This window comes from Ceratosolen solmsi, unplaced genomic scaffold (assembly GCF_000503995.2).
Source record: "Ceratosolen solmsi marchali unplaced genomic scaffold, CerSol_1.0 scaffold3, whole genome shotgun sequence".
Taxonomy (NCBI): Eukaryota; Metazoa; Arthropoda; class Insecta; order Hymenoptera; family Agaonidae; genus Ceratosolen; species Ceratosolen solmsi.
In genome coordinates this window covers 4,647,794-4,666,402 of record NW_011948428.1, presented here as the reverse complement: position 1 = coordinate 4,666,402, position 18,609 = coordinate 4,647,794, and the positions used below count along the sequence as shown (strand labels likewise).

Sequence of the window (18,609 nt, the reverse complement as noted above, 5' to 3'; positions counted from 1 at the left end):
AAACACTTGGGTTTAAGGATCGAAGGCAATTTTTCATTAATTTTTGTTTTTATATTAATTGCTACTGCGCTTCGTGAAAAATATACGTTCAAATAATGAGTGAATCTAATTCTACAAGTTTTTTCGAAAGGCATAAATTTATATTTAATAACTTTCAATTTAAATTTAAAGGCTTATCAACCGAAACTGAGAAACTGTATATAAAACTTGTTAAGGTACTAATTCTGTTAATTTTTATTCGTGCCTATCCACTATTATTTAATTCAATTGTTTAACAATTAATCATAATAATACAAATTTTTATTTTTAGGATTTAGGTGCAGAAGTCTCGAATAATGCAACCTATATTTTAACCGATGAATTAAACTTCTCAAAAAATGATCAGAAAGTATTTACAGATCTTTATAATATTACATATATTATTGATTCTATACAAGCAGGAGAACCGCTTGATATAAGCTTATATAGGTATTGTTTTATTTCTACTTATATAATATATTTATATTGCACTTCCAAACTAAATATTAAACATTGTTTTTGAATTATCAAACATTTAAATTATTAGTTAATTATTATAAAATAACATAATCAGTACATATAGAATTTATTTTAATAGGTTTAAATGCAGTGACAACTTAGAAGTAGATGACAACGAGTCGATAAATGTAATTAACGATATAAAAACAGGTAGAAAAATGAAATTGGTAGTTGAAAAGGACACTGATGTAGAAATGAATGATAAAGCGTCGAATGTATTAATAACCGATAAATTTGTGGATAATAATCAGGTAAATAATAGATACCATCGATCTCATACTCAGACAAACACAATTATGAATATGAAAAATTGTGACAATAAAAATTTAATGGAATCCTACAGCAATTTTAAACAAAAATCTAATGTTAAGGAGGCGAAACGGCGGCGTAGCGATTCAGATGACTTTATGTCTTATACTTTTGAAAATGAAAATATAAATCCAACCAAAACTAACGTCGAAGTAAACAATGCGAAACATACAAATCATCTGGATGATTCAGATTCTTCAATTTCAGAAATTTTTAACAACAGCGAAGAAGAAGAAAAGCAACATAATAATGAGTATATATTTCAATAGTTTCTTGCCATATAATATAAAATTCGTCACTTTGACATAACTAGATTATTTTCCAGTAAAAAGTGGTGGCAACAACAGCAATTCTCAGATGATGAAATATGTACGATTAGGAGCTGTTCGTATCAACCCGATCGACACGAGAAACATGATGTTCCAAGGTATTTAGCGTGGATTTTACCACGCCGTGTATTTTAATATAAAGTAAAAGAAAATATACAAATGTAATAATTGTATTGTTTTATTGTTATTTTCGTTTATAGACGGATTATGTCAATGACTGAAAAAAAAATACTGCTGAAATATATAATAATGACCAATTCCATAAGTGAAGCGAAGGGAAGAAAGATATTTAACTTAATGCACGATGCTAGGGTAAGTTGTTATTTGTTTTTATATAATATATTATACACAAGAATATTCCTATCAAATACTGCGTATTTTTCTTCTTCAGTATCTAGTACATAGAACAGTCGAAACTTTGAGAAATTGCTTACGTAGAACAATTTTACCAAACATAACGTCATTTGGATTGCCGCCTCATATTTTAAACAAATTTTTAGAATTAAACAAGAACAATATCGAGGAGTAAATAAAAGCTAGTTTTCTTTTTTAACATTTTCTTTTATATCTTTACTTTAAGTAGGATAATTAAATTAAAAAAATATTATTCAAAGTCTTATTGCTCCTAAGAATTATTGTACTATCATTGCTGTATTGTTTTTTAAATAAATGATATTAAAGTAAAAATTAGAGCCTGCCGTTGAATTTTGACAATTTACATGACAAATTAACATAATATATTTGCCGTAAATTGGCAACTTGATTAGTGAAATTTAATCGAGATAAATTGCCACGTCTATTGATAAATAATTCGCAGTCCAAGCATCCTTATCATCGTCTCGATCTTATCACCCACCAATTCGCACTATTCTAGTATGTTCCAACATCGCAACAATGCCTCCGCAGCCATTCAAAATCTCGCGGGTCTACATCTCTTTGGTAAGGAGCATCGAGAAGTATCCTCGACGAGATGAGCAACTGCCCGCAGCGACATCTTGCGTGAAATAACGAGGCCATCGGTGGCTATTCATTGGAGCTGCTCGACGCTGATGATTCACTTATACTTTCGTAGTAGAAAATTTCTTCCCTGCTCCGCACCTCTCTTTCCGGTCCGTGAGATACGTGTGTGAGGTAATTTGGAATTTCGAGTTATTTCGTAGCCATGCGAATCGTCGCGGAAAAAACATTATTTTACCAGATAATTAATGAACTATTTTATTAATTCGTTACTCTACATGCTGGGGATAATATTTTTTTGATTGCTCAATTTATATTTTAATATAAATTACTAACCTTCTTCAGTGTTGTCATTATTCACTTCTGATCTGCAAATAGGACATTATTGTTTTACGAATTAAATGTACCGACCTTTCAATTAAATAATTAAACTTGGCTTTAAGTTGATCGTTGCTTTTTAATAAATAAATAGTAGTTTTATCGAGGACTTTTAACAGGCTTTTCACACATAATTCCATTATATTTGATTCGTCCAAGGTGTATTTATCTAGGTCTATGCATGTTTCAGCAGCTGCAAAATGAAGCAGATTGTCACGAATCAAACGGTTAAAATCCCAGAGGGATTAACTGTTTCCGTCAAATCGAGAACTGTTACGGTAAAGGGACCTAGAGGAGTTTTGAAGCGTTCATTTAAGCACTTGGCTCTTGATATTCGTGTGAGTACGAAACAATTTAGAAAATCTAATGTTTATCAATTAATTGATCATATAATGTACAATTGGAATAAAAGAATAATAATTATTTTATTTAGTGAAGTTGTTTAAATAAATAGAACAGTTGTTTTTAAGAAGGCTGTTTATAGCGTTGCAAGTTTATTGAGATATTTGATTAAGCTGTGATATATTTATGATGATTCGTTGGATTCCCCTTCATTTAATTATAAATGATTACTTATTAACTGATCTTTGAATACTTAACGTTAACTATTATACTTAAAGAAATAGTGCGACTAACAAACAAGATTCTGTGTGTTGCAGATGGTTCATTCTAGGTTATTAAAAGTTGAAAAATGGTTTGGGACAAAAAAAGAACTAGCAGCTGTACGTACCGTATGTTCACATATTGAAAATATGTTGAAAGGAGTAACGAAAGGATATCAGTACAAAATGAGAGCCGTGTATGCTCACTTTCCCATCAATTGCGTAACCACGGAAGGTAACACGGTCATTGAGATCCGTAACTTTTTAGGAGAAAAATTTATTAGGCGTGTTAAAATGGCACCTGGTGTCACAGTTGTCAATTCACAAAAACAAAAGGATGAACTTATTTTGGAAGGAAACTCGCTGGAAGATGTTTCAAGATCAGGTAATTTTATAATTTTATTCATTTCAGTTTATAAGCAAAATCTTTTTATAATTTTGAAAGTGTAACTTTATAAATTATTAAAGAAATAAAAATTTCAATTTCATATATTTTAATCTGAAATTCTAGTATTGATATTAATTAAATCAAATAATATGGAATAATATTAATGATCAATTTATAAAGAAACGCCTAAAATATTACATTTATAGGAATTTGTTAATTATGAATTTGCTATTAGATATTGTTTTAAAGTTAAAAGAATAATTATTGATATTAATATATATTTACAATGTTGTTTTATATTTTATCAAATATTTATTCATCTCATTCGTTCTATCTCTCCCTCTCTCTCTCTCTCTCTCTCTCTCTATATATATATATATATATATATATATATATATATTTAGAGTTCATTTTTTGACAAGAGTTTCATGACAAGTATATTTCGTAATTTATTAAATATTTGTAATTTAATTTTCAGAAATTAAAACTTCATGATACTTGATATTTTTAATCATTTAAACGTTTTTCAACTAATATTAAAATTGCCAAAAATTTGAATAAAAGAAATTAATTCTTTTCATTTGCAGTAATAGTTTCAATTATTTTATTACTTTATTTTAATGAAATAAAAACAAACAGATATGTTTGATACAAAACCTATTGTCCGTGTGATTTAAAGTCTAAAATTATTAGTCTGTATTTATAATTTTTAACAAAGACAACTTGATTATTATATATATACACTACATTTTCAAAAGATAACACAATATCTACAAGCTTCTGTTTTTTGTATTGAATTAAAATAATTTGCTTGTAATTAAATTAAATAATAGAATAAATCTCATTGATATCTACCATCGTTTTTAATTTCAGCTGCATTGATACAACAATCTACAACTGTTAAAAATAAGGATATCAGAAAGTTCTTAGATGGCTTGTATGTGTCTGAAAAAACGACAGTTGTTCAAGATGAAGAATAAATACATTTTTATGAATAATAAATGAAGTCTCTCTCTCTCTCTTTTTTTTTTTAATAATTTAACAATTATCTTAGCTTTTTATACAACTTTCAAAATAGTCTACAAAACTGCTTATTTAATTTTTTTTTCCTCCAGTATCGAAGACGAGTTTTTTTTTAAACATTTATCTAAATAATCTAATTAGTAATACCTGAATGATGTGAATGTTTAATAATATTATGAGAGATATAACTGATTTCTTTTTATTTTTTTATAATACGAAACTTTTTTGAGTTATAACAAAAGAAGTTAATTAATCATTTAAATGTTGATATTGAATTAAATAACTTTTAATAATTCGCAATACTCGTTATCCTTAGTATATACTAAATTATAAGAAAACATGGAGGTGAGTAATGTTTTAGGAGCCTTTAATTTTTTATTTTTAAATTGTCTGAATTACAAATGATTAAACAAATTTGATTGAAAAATAAGTGTATAAGAATTAAAAGATAAAACTAAGACTTGACATTGTAATAACGACAACTATTGATTTCAAATCTCTATTATATATTTACATCTATAACTTGTTGCTTGTGACGATTAAAGTATTTAAGGACATTTATTACTAAATTAATTTGGAGATTTTTTTTTAGGGATATTGCGTTATGTATAGAAAAAAATTATGTTGATCGATAATTATTTTTGAGCTTTTTACTATAAGAATAGATTGCAAAGTAAAATAAAAGTCGAAAAATTCAATACGTTTATTGATGCTTTTAAATATAGTATTTCCTCAGTCTTGTCAATCTTGATTATGATAAAGGATTATGAAATTTTTAATTAAAAAAAAAAAAGAATAATCATTAAATATCTCATTGTTTGTTTAATCAATGATTAATTATAAGCTGTCAAATGGATTATTTCATTGTTTTGTCTATTTATAAATATAGATGATGTGCTAGTTTGGGCTTAAATAATTAGATCAATAACTAAATGGAAATTAAATATTGGAAGGGAAATGTACATTAACAAATTTAATTTTACCCGCAACATTGATATTCCACCCCTTAAAATGTCGGAAACGGTTAGATCTTTGTTTTGTTCTTTTTCTTTTCTTTTCTTTTCAATCCCTTGAATAGCCAATTGAGTATTGCGATAAAAATCTTTAAAAGGAAAGTGTGACTTTTCTCCTGTCGTTAATTATGTATAATTGAGTGGTCGTCGACAAGATGGCCAAATAATGCTTAAACTTGGTTCGATTAACACGAAGTAGCATTACCGAAGAGATGGCTGATTATTAATTGGCTTTGCAATCACGAAACTTATTGTTTCGTAGCTGATATCTGATCTGGCTGTGGCTCTGGGTATAAAATCGCTGTTAAATCCTTTTGAACGGACGAGAAGTGAAAATCAAGGGAGGTGGAGTTGAATATTGAAGTAGCGGAGTGACCTCTCATGGGGGTTCGATTGAAATAACAGGAGCGGTCGTGGTGCTTTAGGGGTACTTTAAGCCCCCCGGTCTTAAAAGCACCTCTTACTCGTATTCGGCAAAAGTGCTGAAGGACTAGTCGCTCTCACGCTCATATTCCCGCGATTAAACGAGATTGAAAGGACAAGGAAGAGCAGACGGGAACGGCACTCGTGGGTAGGCGAGGAGAAGACCTGACCGTACCCGTCAGCCCGAGGTCGCCGATCGATTCACCGCGTTCTCTGAGGGGAGAGAGAGGGGTCGCCGAGTGAAGGAAATCGCTCGGGATCGTCGGCGACAAGATCAGATCGCCAGGCTCGGAGTCGAGTGCGCGAGGGGTCGGCGACGGGCCGCGAAAGCTGGCGGTCCGGGGGACAACAGCAGCGCTGCTCGGCGGGGAGGTGGCGCAGTTGGCTACACGTATCCAGCAATGGCGGCGGTCTTGCGCGAGCACGTACGGGGCGCGCGGCGGTGGCTCTAAGCGACGGCAGAGGCAGCGCTTTTGTATTCCATTGAGACCGAAGCTGGAGGCTACTGGGGACCCGGAGTCTCACTCCCGTCTGACGTTAATGTGCCCGAGAGGACGGCCAAGCCGAAAATGCTTATTGAGAATCCCGAGCAGTTCAAGGCGTGGCTGACGGCCGTTTTGGAGCCGCTGTAAGTAGGCCAACTTGTGCGTTCGCCGCGTACTATCCTCATCGCCATAGCTCCCCGTCGTCGATATGGTTGAGGCCAGCAGCCATCCGACGGCGCGCGCGCGCGCGCCCGTGCGATTGCGGAGTTCCGGATGGGCTGGGGGGACGTTCGTTTTGGGCTTTGAAGACGCTTCCTCTACGATAATCATCTGTTTTGTTTTTTCCTTAACCAAAGATAACGCCACCCCATCATTTGGGATATCACATGCCCCCTGGTTTTGTGTTTATACGTGTGTGCGAACGTGCGTGTATGCGTGCGTGCGTGCCTGCTTGCTTGCTTGCTTGCTTGCTTGCTTGCTTGCTTGCTTGCTCGCTTGCTCGCTTGCTTGCTTGCTTGCTTGCTTGCTTGCTTGCTAGCACACGTATATGCATATATGCGCGAAACGCGCGTGTGATGCTTGTCCTCGAGCTTCTGTGGGTGCGCGCGCTCGCCCATTTTGTGCCCGTGTGTGTGTGTGTGTGCAAGCGCCCGCGCGTAACTGCTTTTCTGCCCACGTCGATGTATACGTACGTGCGTGAGTGCGTGTCGTGCATACGCGCGGGTGTGTGCATGTACGTGCGTTCGTCATAGGCGTGCGCGTATACGTGTGTGTTTCTGGTTAAACGCGCGTGCCTACATGTGCGCTTTTACGTATGCGTGGCTCTGTGTACCTGTACCTGTATTATACACGTATGCTGTGACGTTTTCGTTACTACGAAAATTATCGGCTTTATGGAATAATGTATTGAATATTCGACATCCTCGGCGACTCGTTGGCCTTTGAAACATGGCTGGCTGTTTGTTTTTATTTTGAGCCTCATCCTACACCGAATCTGTTTATTTCATTTTCGTTACATTTACAATTGACGTTGTGTCATTATCGCCTTAATACAACTTTTCTAATACCTGACAATCACTTACTTTCATTAAAAGTAACGTTTTAACGTGGTCGATCTTAATCGTCATATCTTGGAGAAGTTTCTATCATTGACTTTGTCAACATCGCTTTCTCATTAACATAAAAGATACATGCATACATTTGGTTTGTTTATATTACAATTTAAAAACTTGTATATGACAACTTTGATAATCAATCGTATAATCCATTGCTACAATACCTTTTATGGTAATGACAGTTTAGTAGCGAGAGAAACTATTGGTTGAAAAGTGGTTTTGCATTTGAAATTGTGAGCCATATTTGTGTAACGATAATCTATTGAATTTGACCTCTAATGAATAATTAATAAGTAATACATATGTGAATGTGTATATATTATAAATTATGTTAACAGTCTTGTATCTTTCAGATGCGACGCCGATCCAGCTGCATTAGCAAAATATGTATATGCATTAGTTAAGAAAGATAAAACGTTAGATGAACTGCGAATTGGTATGGTGGAGCAACTCGATGTGTTCTTACAGCAAGGTACATTTTCGATTGAATTAAATTTTTCAAGCTCATAACAATTAAATGTTAAAGTTTATCATATTCTATTAACAGTCTGCTTTATCCATAATATTTCTTTTATTTTCATTTTACAGAAACGCAAAACTTTGTAGAACTACTATTTAAAACATTAGAAACTCAGGAGTACATATTACCGGTAATTAAAGAAGAAGATGGTAGTAGAACACCTCCAACGGCAATAACTCCACAGGTTTTGTTGCCATCGGTGATTGAACCAAACAGTGCTGCACCATTAAATACAGTAAATACAACACCAATAGTTCACATTAATGGATCGGCTCCACCTCTCGTAGTAAAACGCGAAACGAGGAAATCAGAATCGGAGAAAGAGGAGAAGGATAGAGAAAAACGACCTCGCAGTCGGTAAGCTTCTATCCACAAAGTTTCTTGATAAAATTATTATTTTATATTATATATATTACAATTGTTACAATTTATATATATATATATATATATATATATATAAATTAGTAATTGGATGATAATTATGTTGTACCATTGACAATAAATTGATTAAAAATATAAAGCTTTTATACCTGTCGGATGGAATACACATAAGCTATTAAAATTAACAATGACATATATTAAGCAATACTTACTTATCGTACATATTTTTATAACTTTATGCTAATTTTTAATTTAATTTAATTTTAATTGGTATTTTGTGTAAGAAGTGGTCGAGCAAGATCTAGGACGAGATCACGTTCAAGATCATGGGACAGGGACAGGCGTAGATCTAGAAGTCGAGAACATAGGAGAGATAGAGAAAGAGACAGAAGTCGCCCTTGGAGAAATAAATCACCTCCACTTAATATTCGTCGACATGATAGAAGGTAAAACTCAGTCAAAATTGTAAATAATCCGATTGCTTAATCATGAATTACTATTTATAACAAATTTACGGCCAAAGCACTATAATTTATAGGAAGATAAATTATAACAAACTATTTAAAAATTAAATTAATTCTAAACAGCCCATTACCCTTTACTTAAATATTCATCTAATTCGCTCTGCAATAATAAATAAATTTTTATATAATTTTCTTTACAACAAGGTATTATGTGAATACGACGTTGAAAAAGAGGAAAACGTAACATAGACTAGGTTTTACGTAACATAGACTATCTTATTTAATATGGAGATAACGTTTTAATTCTATAAGTTTACAAAGGATTTAAGCTTTTAAAATGTTTTGCATTTCAAATGAAAGTTTGTTGATCAGGTATCGATATGAGTGTTAATAAAACATGTATTTTAATTAATAATGAAATAATAATGACAAATTGCATAACAATATTATTACGAAATTATATGCTCGTTACAAGATATAAGAAGTTTCTATCGAGACAATTCCCCTTACTTTTTCTGCCAAAAAGATATTAAGAATTTTTTTTCATACTTTTACATACTTTTTCGGTAAGATATAATTACTTACAAAATTTGCATAAAAAGTGTATGTGCACTTGTTATGCTCTTTAAAAGAGTCGAGAGTAGCGTTGAAAAAAAAAAAGTTTGATTATTCAAGGAAACAGCTTGAATTAATTACAATAATTTTGGGGGAGGAGGATTTTTGTTTTATTTTTATAATCAATGGAGGTTCGATTTGCGATTGGTAGCTTGACGCACCTTATTCATATTATCGTCACAGTCAATAATTGCAAATAATGTTGATAAGTCGAGGAAACAATTTACCGCCCCATAATTAATTGAACTTCATAATCATTAATAATTTATGTAACAACAGTGCCAGCGACTATCAATGATCGTATTTTTTAATTTGCAGACGATCGAGGAGCCGGAGCAGCTCGCCCCTGCGCACACGCACTCGCGACGGCCCGGAGACCCGAAGCGAGCACAGGTCGCGTTTCCGCAATCGCTCGCCGACGCCGATCCGCTCGCGCTCCCGTTCTCGCTCCATCGAGCGCAAAAAACTAGACAGGCTCGAGCGCGTGGACCTCGGGAGACTCGATCGCATGCAGGAGAGCGCCGCGAGTCCCGGGGGCGGTACGCCGACCCAGGACAGCAACCACGGCGACGTCGACATGAGGCTGTCCACGACTAGTCAATCCATACAGAGCGGCGTTACAGTCGCTTCCTCTCTACCCGTTTCGACCAAGAGACGTTGCAGGGACTTTGACGGTAAGCTAAAGGATTAACGCGACATCGCTTTACTTTCTTCCTCTCTCGTTGTCAACCGTTACCTCCTTAAAGGCATTTACGATCGGCAGTGTCGACTAGTCGCCACCTAAACTACATTTCATTAAATGTCTCGACAATAGTTGGCAAACAAGCTTAAATTCCGGAGCTGTGGCTCTCTCTCCACAGAATCCCTACTTCAACGCCTTTCTCCAATCTTTCTTGCTTTTCACATCTCACTTTTTTTTTTTCACAGAGAAGGGCTACTGCATGCGGGGCGACCTGTGCCCCTATGATCACGGTACGGATCCCGTCGTTCTGGAGGATGTCCCACTCAGCAGAGTGCTGACGTTCGGGCCGCACGGCGCTCAGGCTCCAGGCGCCGTACCCGTAGTGGCGGTCCCCGAGGTCCCCCCGCCCGGGGGTGCCGGTCCCAACGGCAACGCACCCCCGCCGCACTTACCGATTGCCAGTTTACCACCACCGCATCTTCGCAATCAGCACCACGCCAATATGGGTTCGTTTCATACTTCGTTGTCATTGTTATTATTGCTAGGCTATCGATCTTTGATATTTTCTTAAGACCCTGTTCACGTAATTCAGAGAGATTGATCATAACGCAACCGAGGCGTAGATTGTCGATAGTGGTAATTCGATGTTTGTGATCGATAGTCGAGGTAACAATAAGATTTCGTATACGAGAGTCCAGGTGGCATTTTATCAAGACGTGTATCGTGTATAATAACCGTTTGGTCGAGGTAAATAAGATCCGGCGTTGAGATTTCCCACGTGCATGTTTATCGCTATTTCTTATTTTCACTTGAAGAAAAACAAAAAAACAAGGCTCTATCGTATATTTGGCGAAAAGTGCGTTTGTCGATCGATGAAAGCTGATTGTAAACGAGAAAAGAATATTTTAACATCAATAAGTTAATTCTTATGTTTGCCTTTGGTAATACGCAGTAACAATGTCGTTCCTTTGGTCATACGTAAAATGAACATTTTATTATAAATTGATATTTTTTGCACATTAATTGCCGCATTAGCCGTGTGTCACTTTTGATAAAAATAATGCTTAAGAAACGGAGCGTCGACCAGGCGCTCAACATTATGAGTCCGAGACAAGCCTAAAATGTAAAGACAGCTCGTTTTCCAGACGTGCTGACGGAATACAACCCGGACGCGCCGAGCATGGAGCCCCAGGTTCCGTGGGGCCGGCACCAGCCACCACCGGGGCCAGCGGTCATGTACGGCCGGGGGCAACGAGAGCTGATAAGCGTCCCTGTGGCACCTCACACGAACAACACGGATCTGCCGATGCAGCAGCAGCCACCTCAGCAACAGCATCACCACCACCACCACCCGCACCACCAACCTCATCAGGTACAGCCGCAGCAGCCGCCGCCACCGCCGCCAACGCAGCAGCAGCAGCAGCAGCAGCAACAACAACAGCAACAGCAGCAGCAACAACAGCAGCAGCAGCAGCAGCAACAGCAACAACAGCAACAGCAACATAAGCAGCAACAGCAGCAGCAGCAACAACAACAACAACAGCAGCAGCAGCAGCAGCAGCAGCAGCAGCAACTTCAACAGCTTCAACAACAGCCGCCGCTAGTGCAACCGAAACATCCACCCACTAATCCGCTTAAGCGTAAACAGGCCTTCGACTTCAATCGGCTCGGACCCAAGCAACGTACCATTTACAATCCGAGCAATTGCTCGCTCGAACTTAAGAAGGTTCCACGCATCCTCAACAACATCTCCCAGTTGAACAACCATTTCAGCAAATTCGGCAAAATTGTAAATATCCAGGTGAACATTGGCGGTGACCCGGAGGCGGCGTTGGTCACTTTTGAATTGCCGATCGAGGCCAAGAGGGCCTTTCGATGCACCGAGGCGGTGCTCAACAATCGATTTATCAGGGTTTTCTGGCATAAGAACGTCAACAATAACGCGGCCGCCGGAGCTATCGAGAATGTGCCACCAGGTAAGCGAGCTAATTAGTTTTGAATTCCATCCATCCCCTCCCTACATTTTCCCATAGCCATGTCTGTTGTTTATAATTAGTAAGAATTGGTAAATTCCATTATTAAATGCATGGGTAACGCATATGTAATTATTATTACTTCGACCTTTATGGTTATGCTCCAAGTCTCCATTTACCGATAAATCGGAGCCTCATTTTAAGACGTTAACTTTACGTTAATTTTACGTCATTTTTACGTCAATGTTTACGTCATTTTTTACGTACGGCTTCGATTGAAATTCATTTTTTTAAAAGCGTTGTAGGCTTCTTCAAAACTAATCTTACTCGTGTCGCGGTAAATGTAACTTGCAACTACATCTAACGTATAAATCAAGTTTGTTGTTTTTAGATGAAATTAACGAATGATAATCTACTTCATTTTAATTTTAATTGCTCTTTTATCTTTGGATAATGCGCCTATTTCAAATTCAAATGTAATCGAGCTGGCTCTTCTATCTTTTCCTTAAAAAAAAAAAATCTACAGTCGCGTTCACCACAATCCATATAAAATGTACATTCGGCTTTTCGTATATTTTTATTTAAAGATCCATTGCCGTTTAAATCACTCGTTATTCGAGTGACTTTGAAGGTAATGTCTCTAATGGAAAATGTTATCGTCGTTACGAACGATACTTCCTACCCTTAACTTCATAATCCAATATAATCGTCATCAGCATAGTTACACCGAGAATCGCATATCCTAATTTTTTTTCCCGTGTACATTTTATTCAAGGGGCGCGTGCACTCGCTCAATTGATTTACTCTATTTTTTCGCAGTCGTCGGGCAGCGACCCTCCGTCAAAGACAGACTAGGCGCCGCAATAGTACCAACCCCTGGTAAAATTGACGACAACGAATACGTACCCACTCGTCGTTTAACAGAGGACCAGCAACAGCAACAGTCTCAGCAACAGCCGCAGCAGCAACAACAGCCATCGCCGCAGCAGCAATCGCAACAACCTCAGCAACCTCAGACACCTCAGCCACAGGCCAGCCAATCATTGGTCACCGCAGCTGCTAAGGCAGTAGCGCCCGCGACGACGCGCGAAGACAAAGTCCTGGCTATTAAGAAGACTCAAGAAATATTAGCAGCCAAAGAAACGTTAAAGAAGAAGCAAGAGGAGAAGAGAAAAGAGGCATTGAAACTGACGGCAGATTTGCGCAAGCGGAAGCAGGAACTTCTCGATAAGCAATTGACCGAGCTGAGGTCATTGATTGAACGGGCCGAGAAGAATCCTGACCAGAAGGATGCGATTATGGTGACGATTAAAGTGATGCAGCAGTCGATAGACAGTCTAAGGAAAGATCTTGCTCAAAGCAATAATGGACAGAGTACTAATGCGACGAATAAGCCACTGCCAAAGACGCGGGAGCAGGCGCAGAGAGAAATTCTTGACGCCGAGCTTGATCTCATGACCGCTCAACAAGAGGGCCAAGACTCTGCCGAATTACAAAAAAAGTAAGATTAACATTAAGGAGTGTTTGTTGCTCGCTTGTTACATTTGATGAAATTATCCTAATGATAAAGCAAATTATTAATGATAAAGCAAAATAATAAAGTATTTATTAATTCTTTTCAATATCGTTAACTTGACGCTCAATTAAATTTCATGCGCTACTTTCATATTATTAAAGTAAATAGATTTTTCAGAGAATTGATTATATTTAATAAGAGAATTATTGAAAGTCATTGTTTGGGATTCACAATTATTTTACACACAATATTTATGATGAACTTAACAATTTTTTGGCTTATCATTGATAAGAACGCTAACCATTAACATTATATAATTTTAGTTTGCATTAACATTTCAAAATTAACAATATTTGGATAACTTCGATTGCACTGGACTTTTATAATTAATCATTTTCATGTTTTTTTTTTTTTTTTTTTTTTTTTTTTTTTTTTTTTTTGTTGTTGATACCTACAAAATTAAACTGTATTGCTATCAAAAGTGGTAAATCCGCATTTTTTGTATAATATAATTTAATAAACATACTGTGTTACTTTATATACATAAATTTGACGGTTCAATTAATAAACATTAATAAAACATATTTTTATTATCTGTAGTTTTTAAATGTTTTATCTGATTTGGATTATAATCAATCGATTAGAAAAATTGATATAAACAAATGAAGTAAAGTTTTATTCGATAATTATTATTAAAATATTGAATAGCGTAATACTTGATAATGATGAAGCGATTTTATAAGATAAAACTTAACACTGAATACACTTCATAGAATTAGTTTTTTCTAACGCAATTTGTACCAAGCAGAAAATATAATTATTATATGAAAATAGGGGGTGGGGAGGAACAACCGACAATGCATGTATCGTCAAAAAATGGACACATTTCATTCACAAAATTGAACTTTATATACGTAAAATTCATGATTTTTTGTATTATTCGTGTTTAAACTGAAAGCAATAAAATCACGTTAAAACTATAAGCGATAATCGTGAAATGAATTGATATTTGTTGTTGATAGTAAATACTGTATTTATTTAGTCGTAAATACGGCGGGAAAGATAGAGAGAGAGAGAGAGAGAAAGAAAGAAAGAGAAAGGTCGTCTATGGCGCACTTTTTATCCCTACGTTTCCCTGTAAATTGTCTGATGGCTCACGGTTATTATCACAAATGAAATATGGTTTGTTTCTTCTCTCTCTCTCTCTCTCTCTCTCTCTCTCTCTTTCTTTCTTTCCCTCGCACCTTTCTGACCCATAAAAAATAATAAGAAATTGTGAGAATATTGACTCGTATCTAAATATTTAATAAGCGCCCATTTGCCAAACTCATTGGTTTAGTCAATATTCGCAGACCTGCTTCGACTTTTTTTTTTTTTTTTTTTTTTTTTTTTTTTTTTTTTTTTTTTTTTTATAATCAACTACTACTGAAGGCTCTCCTTACCGCGTAGCTAATGCTTACAAATAACAAAAACGAAAATGTTATAAATGAAAAATAATCCATAGTCTTAGACTATTTATGGTTTCTGCCTAAAGATTTAGCTTACACTTAACGACCGTTCCCATAAGGCGGACCTAAACTGGAGAAAACCGCTTGCTTTCACAAATCTTAATTACATTTATCCGGGCCCCCTTGGTATTGTGGCTTTTTGTTTTTCCGAGTTGCGCTCATGTAACAGCTGCGAGAGACTGGGATCTGATATTCTGTATCCCTTAATACGTGCTTTTAACGTCGTTTTTACTGCGTGGATACATACTGGATCGGCAATGCTCGAATAAAAATATCACAAAAATATTCTATCGATCAAAATGTAGATCAAACGATAAATAATCGCTTGACATTATTATTTATCTTTATTTAATCTTTGAAGCTAACGAAATCGCATTATGCGCTTATATTGATTAATAATAATAAAAAAAAATTACGAATTAATTAAGGCTTTGCACTAAATGCAGAAAGAGTGGTCTGATCAATTGCTGTTATTAAACAACCCTAGATTACTCGAGCTGAGGGCGCATGCTGCGGCAATGGAATTAAACACCACAAGTACAGGCCGAGGGTCAAGACCAACCAGGCCTCCGCGTACAACCACCCACACTTTCAGAGGCAGAGGTCGAGGGGGAAGCTTTACTCATGTCTCTGTTGATCACAGACCAACCAATCTTCTAGTTTCTGGTTACGAAACCGAAGAGAAAACAGAAGTGTTGGCGCATTTTCAGGTATATATATTTGCTTATTTATTTGCTTAATCATATATATTTATTTAATTATTTATTCATATATATATATATATATATATATATATATATATATATATATATATATATATTCGTTTATTTATTTGTTTGTTTGTTTGTTTATTGTATGTGTTTGTACATTAGCACGTACGATGAAATTGCATGTACATTTATAAAGTCGTTTTATTTATGTTTAATACGTTGATTATCTAGGTTATGGGATATTCAGTGTAATATTTATAGGGTAATAAATTATTTAATTTGATTTTTATACAATCATGAAATTTCAAATCAATTGTTATTTCTATCATAAAATAACACCGTAATAAATAATTTGAACGCATGATGCCATGTAAAATCGGTAAGTTTGAAACAAATATTTAAGAAATAAAAGTTAACAAATTTTTTATATTTTTTTTTTCCACAGTTATGTATGTACAGCTATTCGTACAGCTATTGTTGAATTCTTTACATTGCAGTATTATAATATATTTTTTTTTATTATAGTGTTAAATTGACGCTTTTGTATTACATTTTTCAATGATTTAAGCGTCGGAAAGTGCCTCCCACAATTTTCTAGACCCAAGGAATAGAATCCTTCGGATAAACCATCGGTATTGACTTTCGTGAACTTCCTCGTCGCTTATGCGCAAGAAATATAATATAAATGATAAAAACTTTGCCTTCGACGGTCGACCAAGATTTTTTATCTTTATTTATAAAATTATAGAGGCGAATAAGACAAATGCAATCGAATAAGATAATTTTGTAATTTATTGCTAAATTATCCAGTGGTATCCTGTTCAATGCATAATCAGTTAAATTCAAAGTCAATAATATATTTAATATTTAAAGCAATTCGGCGAGATCGTGAATCAAATCGTGGATGATGCCACGCCTTCTATTGTTATAAATTACAAATCAAGAAAAGAAGCTGAGCTCGCCATGTCGAAAGGCCGCAACTTTCAAGATCGTGTATTGTCCATAACGTGGGTGTCTGGTCATCATTTATTACATCGCGTTGGAGGAAGTAATTCCAGCACTGGTACAAACTTAACGAGCTCAGCATCCACTCAACGATCTGAACAGTTACAATCGATGACTGACGAAGAAATAGATCTAGAGGTAATTTACACTTTTTATCTTTTAAATGGTAAATTTTTCCCCATAAGCTAATACTGTGCCAGTAAAAATAATAAAAGATTATAAATTTGACTAGTTAAAGAAATATAAATTAAATGAATATTAGCTTATTTTTAAATCATAAAAAGCTTACAGTTCTGAAGTTGCTGACACTTAATTATATTTATAAGGGAATAAAATAGGTACTGTATATATATTCATATATATATATATATATATATATATATATATATTTGTGTGTACATAAATAATTATTAGTACCATAAAAATGTTCAATTATATATTTATTTAAACAATTTAATTATTCTTACGAAGAGTCTGTTAATGGTTAAGAAAAGATTTCAAACTTTGCATGAAATTCAGAAATGGATATTATCATTGATAATAAATTTTATAATATACTAAAATACTGATACCTAAAAAAAGGTTTTATTTATATAATAAATACATTTGAATTTAGGCTTTTTTTATTCTTTATCCTTTTTTTTTTTTTAATTTAAATTTCAAGCTCCTATCGCTTTGAGTCTTTATTTTTGAAGTTGGCTAAATATTATTATTATATTTAAATATGTTTATTATAATAGAATACAATGTTATGTATGTAAAAGTGTGATTATTTAAATACTAAAATATTCATAAATATTTATAATAAAGTATATTGATGCGTAAGTATTTTTTGGTGTTGTAAATATTTTTAATTATAGTGATAAGTACTGTATGTATGTTACACCTATAAAAATTGCATTTTAAATAAATAAGTAAATATAAAATTAAATTAAAGAATACATTAATTGTTCGGTAAAATTATCTAGGTATCTTATATAGTATTTGGAATTACCATTATTTTGTCATTGTTTTGAAAAATATCACAAAAATAACGATAGCACTAATGTTTTTTTTTTTTTTTTCAATGTTTTTTTTTCTTCTTCAGAATGTTGCAGACGTGGAGACCTTAATATTAGATGAAGGCGAAGAAGAGGAGGATGAAGATGGCGAACCCCGCAGTTGGCGACGATAGCAAACTCTGTGACCTTTTTGACGAATCTTTTTTTATTGCATATAATATAAGAGTATCTTTCGATCAAATTTGCGTGCATACGGTACTAACTAATTTACTATCGCATTGCTAAACGATGTTTTTAGTGGACTCGATTAGCCATGTATGAGAGAAAAAATGAGGTGAAAACCATAGATTGTTCGTGTGTGAGCACCTTACGGGTGTAAATTGAATGTTAAAACACATGTTTGTTATGATTATGTATGCCATGGCACATTATATGGTATATGATAATGAAAACTTGTCGTATAATGCGCTTGTCACGAAAGACACTTACTATGAGAGTTTTCAGAAAAGGCAAAAATTGAAATGAAAAAAAGAAAAAGAGAGAACAGACGAGTAATTGAATTTTATCCCATTATTTGTAGAATAAAATCGCTATGTTTTGTATGGGAATCTAGACTGTTTTTTGTACTCGTTTATTCTGACATATAATCCCTGAGCCTACAGAATTAGTTTTTAT

General features: G+C 34.5%; 3 protein-coding genes across 4 annotated transcripts; all 3 read left to right on the top strand.

Moving 5' to 3' along the window:
• The first annotated feature begins 7 nt into the window (after positions 1 to 7).
• On the top strand, positions 8 to 1,705 carry LOC105363709 (uncharacterized). The gene is made up of 7 exons (XM_011501460.1): positions 8 to 215; positions 311 to 468; positions 617 to 788; positions 909 to 1,099; positions 1,172 to 1,273; positions 1,376 to 1,487; positions 1,567 to 1,705. Exons 1-7 carry the CDS (start codon positions 96 to 98, stop codon positions 1,702 to 1,704), a joined length of 993 nt encoding a protein of 330 aa, XP_011499762.1. The 5' UTR covers positions 8 to 95; the 3' UTR covers position 1,705.
• Positions 1,706 to 2,210: 505 nt separating this feature from the next.
• Positions 2,211 to 4,517, top strand: RpL9 (ribosomal protein L9). Of its 2 annotated transcripts, none has more exons than XM_011501399.1 (4): positions 2,211 to 2,306; positions 2,704 to 2,848; positions 3,170 to 3,497; positions 4,374 to 4,517. In XM_011501399.1, the coding sequence occupies exons 2-4, from the start codon at positions 2,711 to 2,713 to the stop codon at positions 4,478 to 4,480; spliced, it is 573 nt and encodes a 190-aa protein (XP_011499701.1). In that variant the 5' UTR covers positions 2,211 to 2,306; positions 2,704 to 2,710; the 3' UTR covers positions 4,481 to 4,517. The 2 variants fall into 2 exon arrangements, with proteins under 2 accessions (XP_011499701.1, XP_011499700.1); XM_011501398.1 differs by having other exon boundaries at positions 2,212 to 2,306; positions 2,701 to 2,848.
• A 1,741-nt stretch (positions 4,518 to 6,258) lies between these two features.
• Positions 6,259 to 18,542, top strand: swm (Zinc finger protein swm). The gene is made up of 12 exons (XM_011501397.1): positions 6,259 to 6,587; positions 7,913 to 8,031; positions 8,148 to 8,436; positions 8,748 to 8,906; positions 9,858 to 10,213; positions 10,467 to 10,727; positions 11,367 to 11,593; positions 11,771 to 12,197; positions 13,014 to 13,695; positions 15,706 to 15,928; positions 16,802 to 17,071; positions 18,021 to 18,542. Exons 1-12 carry the CDS (start codon positions 6,529 to 6,531, stop codon positions 18,105 to 18,107), a joined length of 3,159 nt encoding a protein of 1,052 aa, XP_011499699.1. The 5' UTR covers positions 6,259 to 6,528; the 3' UTR covers positions 18,108 to 18,542.
• Positions 18,543 to 18,609: the final 67 nt, after the last annotated feature.